Source organism: Pollicipes pollicipes, unplaced genomic scaffold (genome assembly GCF_011947565.3).
Source record: "Pollicipes pollicipes isolate AB1234 unplaced genomic scaffold, Ppol_2.1 Scaffold_4881;HRSCAF=5763_pilon_pilon_pilon, whole genome shotgun sequence".
NCBI classification, from domain to species: Eukaryota; Metazoa; Arthropoda; class Thecostraca; order Pollicipedomorpha; family Pollicipedidae; genus Pollicipes; species Pollicipes pollicipes.
The window spans coordinates 32,420,193-32,430,656 of record NW_023596576.1 but is presented as its reverse complement, the minus strand read 5'-3'; the positions used below and the strand labels follow the sequence as shown (position 1 = coordinate 32,430,656).

At 52.3% G+C, this 10,464-nt stretch overlaps 1 protein-coding gene across 1 annotated transcript; it reads left to right on the top strand.

The window, feature by feature from the left end:
* Positions 1-222: 222 nt before the first annotated feature.
* LOC119100264 (TBCC domain-containing protein 1) lies at positions 223-9,606 on the top strand. Its single transcript, XM_037223371.1, has 6 exons — positions 223-1,052; positions 1,365-1,538; positions 2,095-2,274; positions 7,165-7,249; positions 7,546-8,324; positions 8,606-9,606. Exons 1-6 carry the CDS (start codon positions 660-662, stop codon positions 8,762-8,764), a joined length of 1,770 nt encoding a protein of 589 aa, XP_037079266.1. The 5' UTR covers positions 223-659; the 3' UTR covers positions 8,765-9,606.
* Positions 9,607-10,464: the final 858 nt, after the last annotated feature.

Here is a 10,464-nt window from a genome sequence, read left to right as displayed (position 1 = left end):
TCTAACGCAGTAGCACCCAGAACCCTTAATCATTACAAAAAAGATGTCGAATGAGCGGTGTAATGATTTTCGACGTCTAAAAATATCAGTGGCGGATCCAGAAAGCCGCCTAGATAGTAACGCCGGCTTAAGAGGCGGGAGGGGGGGGGGGGGGCGGCGGCTACATCAGAAGTTGTTATTGTTCTTACAATCTCGGCGGGTTTCACTTGCTCGCATCTGAGACGTGCTCTGCAGCAAAGTTTTGGTGGTAAATTGTGCTTGAATATTATCATTTTGGAGGATGTTCCGGTTGTCCTGTCCTCCCTACACACATACTTCCCCCAAATCCGCCTTTGAGGAGGGGAGTATGCGTCTCTATACTGTTTTAGACCATGGGAAGTTCATGCGACGTGCTTGTTTCGGGCCTGAAAATCCCACAAAAATTTTATTGAAATATCATGCGCAGTACATGCCTGTCAGAGCGCGCCTTACTTCACCAATTAGGTACATCTAAATAGGTGCATTTACCAGACATATAAGACTTAAGTTCCGCCTAACTTTCTATCTTCAGAGTGTGTTTAAGCCTGCCACGTGTCCATCGAAGTTACGGTTACTGCCGCGTCCGCCGTACACGCACGGACAGTTGGTGGCTCGTCCGTTACGCGCCCGCCGTGGCGACGATGGCGGACGGCGCTGAGCCGGAGCGCAGCCCGCGCCTGTGGGTACGCTCCGAACCATTCGTGTACGGCATCCTGCCTGTGAACGCCACGCACAAGATCTCCGTCAAGTACCTGCGTAAGATTGTGCAGTACGCGCGTCACCGCGGCTCCGCCCACTTCCCACGACTCTACTACAGTCTGTGGAAGCACATCGCCTGCAACAAGCTGCAGCTGACGGAGAGCCTGGCGCGGCTGTACTTCGACACGTTCGAGCTGCTGACGCCGCGGCTGCCGGACGAGCGGCTGCAGTGGGACGGCGAGTACGCGCGCTGCGAGGGTGCTGTCGAGCGCGACCAGTTCGCCGGTCAGCGACACGTCGACATCCTGCAGTTCATCGCTTACCTCTTCATCCAGGTGAAGCGACCGGTGACGGCACCGGCTGCTGGTGACCTGTCTATGCGTGCTTGCAAAACAAAAACAGCACTAGGTGCATTCATAATTTGTGTTTGATGTCTCGCGTAGTGGCGTGTCACGATGGTTGCGGTATATCCTTCACAGTCTAAGCCATAGTTGCAGCTGATCGTCCGCCCGGCGCACCTCTTCAGCACGTCCGCTGACACGTGTCTTGTCCCACCTGTCCACCCCAGTGCCGACCGCCCGGCACACCTCTTCAGTACGTCCGCTGACACGTGTCTTGTCCCGCCTGTCCACCCCGGTGCCGACCAGAACCTGAGCCACAGCGGCAAGAAGCAGCGGCTGGTGTCGGTGTCTTCACTCACGGCTGACGAGTGGCCGGCGGCGCGCGCCGAATCGCCCGAGGCCGGCGACCGGCAGCACAAGCAGCTAGAGGAGCACCAGCACCTGTTGTTTGTGCAGACGCACCTCAGCGCGCTGGTCGACGTGAGTGAGCTCTCCGGGTCGGCGGTACGGTATGCGGTGTCGGGAGCTCTAGGGATGGTGCGGTGGCCGGCGGGTCGGCCAAACAGGGACTATCAACTGCCTAGATGCCTAGTGGCTTTGGAAAAGCTGCCTCTGGATGTGGACCCAAGTCCGGCGCTGCAGGGGAGTTTCCAAGGAATGTGCGGGTCTGGCGCGGGTGGAAATCACAGCGACCATTCGCCGCTACTTGGGGCACCTGCAATCATGCATCGAACTGCTAAGCGGTCCTTGCAGTGCATTAACTGTGGCATCGTAATCGGTTTCGACCAGCCCGTAATGCCTCAACGTTGCATCATTCACAGGCCACCTTAAACATCGACAGACATTATGATACCTTTTATCGTTGTTAATTGGAGTTTTTTTTTTTTAGCGCGCCGACTGCAGTGGTCATATTGCACCCTAGTATGAGAAGTTCTTCGGCCATAGCTTCAATCGGAGCCACCTGACCCCAGCTGGCGGTGGCCGGTGGTGATGTCTGTCTGCGCCATGTCTAACCAGCGGCTGTGCCGCGCCGCAGGTGCTGGGGGAGGGTGTGCCCCTGGGCCCGGCCGGCGGTGATGTGATGGTGTGCCGGACTGTGGTGGAAGCGCTCTCCTTCCTGATCGACGTCGATCAAGGCATTGCAGCGTCTGCCGCGGAAGAACGGCCAGCCGTGACGCTGGCCACGGCCGCCTCCAACCCCGCCCGCACCAGCCAGGTGGGATAGACGAGCCTGCCACGGTCAGACGCCTAACGAGGCTCGGGTGACCGGCTGACGGAACAGCGTAGTTTTGACTCGAACGAGGAAAAAATCACAACACTTGGAACGATCTTTTTGGCCACAACGCATGGAAAACAGCAAACATGTTTATGCATTGTATTAAGCTGACCTCCCCAGAACGCTATGGCCAAAAGTAAAACACAACAATATTTGGTGTTATTTGCTTCCTACAGTGTACGCGTCCCCGATACCTTAGGCCAGTGGTCCAGCCCAAACTTCACGTGCAAACTGACTGGCTGCCTGCCTGCCTGTGTGCTAGTAGATATGCTCTTCAACGCGTCATTGTTTGATTTCGGTATCGGACTTTACACAACATTGATTGAGAGTCAGTTGATGGCCGTTATATATAGAAATTGTGCGCACGAACGCCAGGCAAGTGTGATTTGACAGGTATTTTTCCTGGCCCTGGTCGGCGCACGGCCAAAGAAATGACAAAATTCGAAGGACATTATTTTAGCGCCATGGATGCATGGATGACTTTGAAATAGTCCCACCGAAATAACCTGAACATCTTTTCGCGGACGTGTAGATAGAAACTAGAGGGCTTTAGGTCTTATAGAGGGCAGGGCTGTGGTCTGCGCCGAATGATCTTCAAGATGGCTATTTCAGTTATAAACCCCATACAAATGTGGAACACTCCCTTAAAGATTTCCACATCATTGTCAACATTTCCACGGCGGCTATTTATTTGCACGTCCGGGACACTTTGAAAGACGGGACAGTCCAAGTTCGATACGCTTCAGATGGGTGTCGCTGATCACCTTGCATACATCCGGTAGCTCCTTATTCGATTGACAGCGAACGCCTCAGTCAATACGCTTCAGATGGGTGTCACTGATCGCCTTGCATACATCTGGCAGCCCCTTATTCGGTTGATGACAAACGCCTCAGCCAATGGGCGGCTCAAGAGCTGCATGGTCCTGTCGTGATCTTCTGATGGTGCTTATATGAACAGTACCTTTTCCTCGAATACTGGAATGAGTTAAGGCCATAATCAAGTCGAATGATAAAGTCAAGCCCAATAGAAAGGTCAATAAGAATGCAACCATGCGAATGTTTCAAATGACACGCCATGAACCGTTGGACTATGGAGAATCAAAGTTGGATTAGAGAAAACATAGATCCACCGAAATAGACTGACGGTGGACAAAGCCAACAAGAGCTAGGACCAATTATACCTCCCCCCTCACGCAACCGAAAAATGAATGGCTGACAGAGACACAGACCACTGCTTTCACTGCTACAGTCAAGGCCGAGCTTTGGCACGGGCTACACTAAAAAAGAAATGTTGCAAAAGCTCCAGACGAATTTCTACCTGCCTGATGGAAGTTTGTTAGTGATGTGGAGGTACGTGAAAGTGAATGCAAGTTTTTCTAGGGTTTTTGACAAATATGACGGGGAACTTGGCAGTGTTGGCAGTGGAGGCAGTGTTGGCAAAAATATTACTGGGAGCCCGCACCTTTAAGATAGTTGTTACAACTGATTCGTTCCAGGATCCTGGAATTCCTGAGTTGAGGAATTCCACTCCTGAGGACAGCCATGCATTAAGCAGTCATGCGAGGGACTTATATTTCAGGATATATTTTAATTTGAGTCATGTGGTCGAAATCTGTTCAGGGCCGGTAGATTGCAAGAGTTCAACGCATTATGTGCCTTTGGTACCTGTTGGGCTCATTAGATTTCTTGATTTGTTGCAGTGCTGGGATAGGGCTTTCGATCAGCTAATCTATCATTGACATCGATTCTGTGACATGGTTTGCGTGTGACACAAGAAAGTACACATCGTCACAATAACAGCAAAGGGCAGCATGTCCCTGTGTGACGTACTGTATAAAGGGCCCAACTGGCTACCGCTTGTTGAAATCAGGCCATGCTTAGAAAATTCGTGTAATTGTTATGAAGTTTTCGATGTGATGGTCGCATACAATTGTTCAGCTCGTGCAATAGGCTTACTGTTGTGCCGTGTCTGCGATGGGTTTCTCTCACTAGGCCCATTGCTGAAAAATAAAAAGATGGCTTTTTGTTTTGTGTGGCAGTACAGCTCGGTTTTTAATTTGGAACGTTAGTACTGACAGCAAATGTATAATTTTTCCACCTACGATGCTCAACCCGCAAAGGCCCGCCAAATCCGGCCCAGAGCCTGGCCAAGAGCCCACGAATTCTTCCCGGGCCAGATGCGGCGCGTTGACGGGTGAGAAAGTTCAGACTTTTCACGCTTATTTCGGTTCTTATTTCCCATTCTTGGGAAGCCAACCGTTATCATTTTCGAGGACGCCTCTAATCCACTCTGACCCGGCGGCCTCGGAGAAATGATCGTAAGCAACGTTGACGCATGGGGCATATGCAACGCTATGGGCTACCACGCCGCAGTGAGCAGAGAAATGGGCAGAGCACAGTGTCTTCTTTTGTAGCGTGAGACGGGGGCAGCTGGGGAGCAGTGGGTGGAAGTTAGTACAATTGTTTTGGATTTGTACGGTTTGGGTGGTTGGATGGTTAGTTTTACACATGGACAAGCATCGATATGTATGCGCATATCGTGTGTTTTTGCTTAGTGTAGGCCATGATCGATTCGTTTGTTTGTGGAATGTCACGCAGGCTCATCCTTTATGGTACAAATCCAGTGAGGAAGTTTACCCGGGGTTGAATGCCCGAACAAGTGCGAAAATTCCAACACTAGGGGGGTGGGGTGGGTTGGAGGACGCCTCCGGATGCATCCGAAACTTTTTTTGAAAGGTCATCAGTGTTTAGACAAAGAGCAGAAAATTTCGGGAAATTGGGGCCAAAACAACACACAGCTATTCTCAAAATTTTCCTAACAACGGCTAAAACATGGATACCGATAATTATGCGTGAAAAACGAAAACAGGTGCATTTTCACTAAAAGATGCCCCCCCCCCCCGCCCGCAGTGAAGTTGTCTTGGACGAGGCATTAGTCACAAAGTGTGGTAAATAATAGAGTTGGCAGAAATTTCGGACCACCGTGAGACTTGTTTTACGAGGAATGGGGTCATGTCGAGTGCGTTGTCTTTGTGGTAGGATTTGCAGTCAAAGTGCTTGCGGGCTTGCTTCGCTGACCGGCGGAACTTCTATGGACGATTTGCGTTTGCATTAATTCGGGATGTATTAGCACCATTCATGGGATTCCACGGCCCACCTCACCTCTGACTGCCGTGATGCCGGACGGGGACCGGGTGTTGTGTGCTGACTACCAGTGACGTTCAGGTCTTGCTGTTCAGATTTCCACTGCGCTTGGAGCGTTGCTATACATTCCAAAGGTTCCGTATAATCCCATATGCTACCAATGCAAGTGTCAGAGCTCCCTAGTTTCGCCACTGTCACTTGCCAATGCTGCTGCAAAGCTCCTGTGCTGTTGACTCTTAAGCGACTCCAAAACATATGCGAACCCAATGGAGCACTGTTTTTGCCGCAACAGTGAACTTCACTGAAAAGGGACTGCATTTCATGGGTGCTCTTATCGTACCTGTGGCAAATTATTCTTTACTTGCAAATTATTTTTCATTCGATGTGTGTGGTACCTCCGGCATCTCTCAAAGCAAGCAATTCGGGTAATGCATTTGATCGTCACCACGATTCACCTTTCTCGCCACAACGAATAAATGAAGGCATGAATAAATGGCGGCTGTCGCACACCGGGAACATTCGCCGAGTTTCACCGTGTTACTTCGCGTACTGGTCGCCGATGACTGGGCGATCGACCGGTGACATTTTGGCGACGTGAGAACGTGTAGTCGCGACTGTTTAGGTAAAGTTGGTGTATAGGTGGGACAGTGCAAAGGATAACAAATAAATGGATGGTGAGTATAGACGATGAATTGGAACACGAAGTGATGCAAATTTACGCAAGTTGTTCAGTGCATTAACGAGGGACATTATTCACATAGATAAGACAGTAGTATTAGCCATATTCCTCGGAGAAAAACCCGGAGAATGGGGATATAGTTGAGTTGATACTTCGGCAAATTGCCTTTATCGAAACGATAGAAGTGGAATAGCAAAAGTCTTCTATTGTTTCGATAAAGGCATGTTGCCGAAATATCAACCCAACTATATCTCCATTCTTCGAGGAATAAGGCTATAATTACTGGGTTATCTTTGATGCAGATTTAACGAAGACTCTGGCTACGGTTTGGACGGCAGCGTGCTGTCTTCGGCGGCGTTTTTCGAAATGCCGATATTCTCGGCTTGTCCAACGATTACTGGCGCAACTGTGCGCCGCATAAATTCGTGTTGGCCTCATGAGTGGACGTCGGTACGACGGTCGACGCTTTGAAATCGGACTGTGGCTGCCAAGATAACGTAAGCAGCGTAAAAAACTGAAAATCGGCCAAACCCATCCTGACCACTTCTATGCACGTGACATGTGGCACGTGCAACCGCACGTCTGGCACCACGCGATTATCCGTTCAATTGTCTACCGAGGCTTTGTCAAACTCTTGTTGCTCCGACCCCTGGTAGCAGAGAGGTGGTCAACGTTTTCAACAACTGTTCGTCGGGTTTGTCGTCCGCACACTTTCGGGCCGTACGTACAAAACCAATGGGTCAAAAACGGTCCCTTTGGCACGTGCTACGCCAAACCTCAGGCCGTGGCGGCTCGCGAGCTACCCGTGGAAAACCACCCCGAGCGCCTGCGCGTCGTCTCCAAATTTTACCGTTCAGCGACCGGGTGCAGACGGGCTCAACAAACAAGACGACATACATTCAGACAGACAGGGACACCTTACGCTTGTAGAGTAAAGCAAGAATGGGTGTGTGGTAGGAAAGATTAATATCCAATGATCTTATAGGCGCTTGGTGGCTTGTTTTCAGACTGGGTACGTGGCTACAGCTGACGCCTTCCAGCAGTCGCGTTTGCTGCGCTGGATCACGGCGTCCCTCGGGCCAAACCCTTACGGTATGTTACACACATTTTGAACGTCATCGCAGTCTGCAAGGAAGGAGCATTTGCATGGCATGCTTTGCAGGAAAAGCTATCAAGTTTCAGCTGCTCGTGTCAATGTTGTTTCGTTTTGTCGGGGAAATACCTGTTCGCAACGCTCTTCGATGGACTTTATTCGCTGCTTGCCTTTCTGTGTAGGTTGTTTGCTCTTCCTTCATTTCACCGGCGCTGAAATCATTGAGAGCTTCCAGCATTGGCTGGCGGCCGGTCTGCAGTGCGCCGTCGTGTTCAGGAGCCGCCGCTGCCGGCAGGGGTCGCCGCCTGCGTGTCGTCAGGCCGCCGGCTGTCGTGGCCGAGCAGCGCGTCAGCCGACCGGCGCGCCGACCACAAGCGCGGCAAGATGGCCACCAACGCGCACCTGGCGCCGCCCGCGGACAAGCTGATCGTCACCTCGGCCATCTACAAGGAGACGGTGGCGCGCATGTCGCCGACGCTCTGTGGCGCGACGCTCAAGCTGCACCGCTGCCACCAGGCGTTCCTCTACTTCCTCAGCCCGCTGCGCAACGTGTCGATCGACAAGTGCCATGAGACGACTGTGGTGCTGGGGCCGGTGTTGGGCACAGTCCAGCTGACCGGCTGCCGCGGCGTGCGACTCGTTGTTGTCTGCCGCCGGCTGGTGGTCAGCGACAGCGTCGGCTGCACGCTCCACATCACGACCCCGGTGCGACCTCTGATCGCAGGAAATCGCAACGACTCGCTGACGCTGGCACCGTACCACACGCACTACGGCCAGCTGGAGGAGCAGATGCGCCAGTCAGGCCTGGGCGTGGTGCCCAACTTCTGGGACCAGCCGCTGTGCGTGGCCGTGGACGGTTCGCTGGATGCGCCGCCCTGCTGGCGCCTGATAGAGCCGGCCGCCTTCTTTCCGTTCCACACGCCGTTCGAGATGGCGGGTGGCACGCACCGGCCACCAGGCAGCCTGCCGTACCGCTATCAGCGCGCGCTGCAGGAGCGCCGCCAGTGCACCGACCAGTGGAACCGGCTCGTGGCCGACGCCAACCTCACGAAGGAGCAGGTGGCCAAGTTTCAGGTGAGTCAAACCAGCCCTCCGCAGTCACGCACGGAGGGCTGGTTTACCCAGGAGAGCGTCCACGTAAGACCGATGTTATATGCTGCTGTTAATGGCTTTGAGACCTTAAAGCGTATGTTTACGGCTGCCGAAAAACAGCGCTGTATGCACTGCTTCCGGTGCATGCAAAGATAAGTCCGCACTGTTGTGTGTTCGGGATTGCTCGTGTTCTCGCTGAGCTCACCCAGACAGAGGACCTGACACTGTCTGGCTGACAGTGCTCGGCTGCTGGCTGTCCCCAGGAGCTGCTCCGCCGCCGTTTCGAGGTGTGGCTCAAGGAGACGGGCAAGCAGCGCGAGGTCAACAGCCTGGCCGCCTGCAAGGAACGTATCAGTCGCTACGAGAAGTATAAACAGCTGGCTGCCGGGAACGGAGCCCAGGAGCAGCCGGCCGACTCCTAGCCGCCGAGCACCGGCCTCTGAGCTGAGGATTCTGAACTGACCGCTGGAGCCTGCTACGAGGACTGGAACGACGTCTGGGCACTGGACGCTGAGCTACGTGAGCCAAAAGATTGGAGCCTGTGCTGAGTCCCGGGTCTAGAGCTAAAGGTTGGGATGAGGACTGGGCCTTATGTCGAAGAGTAGACCCTGAACTTAGCAGTGGACGCTGAGCAAATTTTGTGGCCGCTGAGTTGAGGACTGGATTATGAGCTGAGGACTGAGGTTGAAGTTGGGGATTGGTCGTGAGTTGAGGAACAAGTTCCTGGCTGAGTGCCCTAGCTGAAGACCAGATGTTGAGGACTGGACTGAGAGCTGAGGATTGAGGTTGAAGCTGGGGATTGGTCGTGAGTTGAGGAACAAGTTCCCGGCTGAGTGCCCTAGCTGAAGACCAGATGTTGAGGACTGGACTGAGAGCTTAAGATTGAGGGTGATGCTGGGGATGGGTCGTGAGTTGAGGACCAGGCTCCCGACAGAGTCCTCTAGCTGAAGACCAGACGTTAAGCTGAGAATCGCAGCTCGCCGCTGATGACCCACAGAATTGTGGGGGCACCGGGAGCAGACCATCGGCTAGAAACTTCTATTGTCTGCTTGGCTGCTTTACCTCTGTTTCTTTTTCTATGTGACCGTTGAGTGATGTTCAAAGCATATGTTGAGTTATAATCTGATTCTTTGACTTACCACCTGATAGCGGGAGCTGCATATCTGCCGTGTACTCTTGATTCGGTACTGCTGAAGTGTACACGAATTACGTGAGGTTTGACGGTCTGTGCAAGTCGGTAATGCATTTACTTCTCAGTGGTCTACCCGCTCGCCGTCCTTGTCATTACATCGTGATCAGACACGCATGTGTCGCTGCAGGGTGGTGCTGGCAGCATCCTGATTTTTTTCCCGGTATTAGGAAACAGCAAGAGCTCGCTCATCTGCTGTTCGGACCAAACGCTAATATCATGGTCGCTTGCAAGAGTCCATTTCACATACGCCCACGGAAATTTTGCAGACAGTGCCGCGCCTGTTCTTGGGGGTGGCAGTCTGCTACTGCTACCTTTTTATTAGTTATATTGATCAAATATTGTAGTCAGTGCAAGCACAAAATAGGTTTCCTGATCACTAGATTATTGGATTATAATCAATAGCGTCAAGGTGAAAAACTGCGTTCAATGCTGAGGGGAAACGCCCAGGCCACACATCTCACCAACGTGTTACATCCCCGCACCATAAATTACTTGGTGTGGATGAGAGCGGGCAGGGGCACAGCCAGGGCCTTGGCAACGGGGGGGGGGGGGGGGCACAGGGTTATCAAAAGGCCCTGATGGTGATAGACCTCTCCTGCCCCGAAGAAAAGCTGCTAGATACGTTCAACTTAGTGGTGAGAGTTACTGTTTTTTGCTTTGTTTAATTATTATTTGTTACCTTCTTTAACTGGATTAGGAGCCAGAAGCCACCGCGATATGGATTCTGTTGTAATTTTTAAGTCATTGCACTGAAATGGGGCGCTAAAGAATTACATGAAATCAGCCGCTGGCGCCCGCCATTTTACAATGGTTCTGTGGACTTCTAACCCGATATAACTCGAGCTTTGCCGGAATTTTGATCTGGGCTCTACACAGATATTGATGAACCGTGAACGTTGATTGTAGGTCGAAATAGGTCACAATTTGTTG

What these genes read in the sequence shown, in the direction of transcription:
- LOC119100264 (XM_037223371.1), top strand. Translation starts at nt 660, where the DNA reads ATGGCGGACGGCGCTGAGCCGGAGCGCAGCCCGCGCCTGTGGGTACGC. An exon ending in ACCCCGCCCGCACCAGCCAG is followed by an intron (nt 2,275 to 7,164) that starts GTGGGATAGACG and finishes GCTTGTTTTCAG; the next exon opens with ACTGGGTACGTGGCTACAGC. An exon ending in AGCAGGTGGCCAAGTTTCAG is followed by an intron (nt 8,325 to 8,605) that starts GTGAGTCAAACC and finishes GGCTGTCCCCAG; the next exon opens with GAGCTGCTCCGCCGCCGTTT.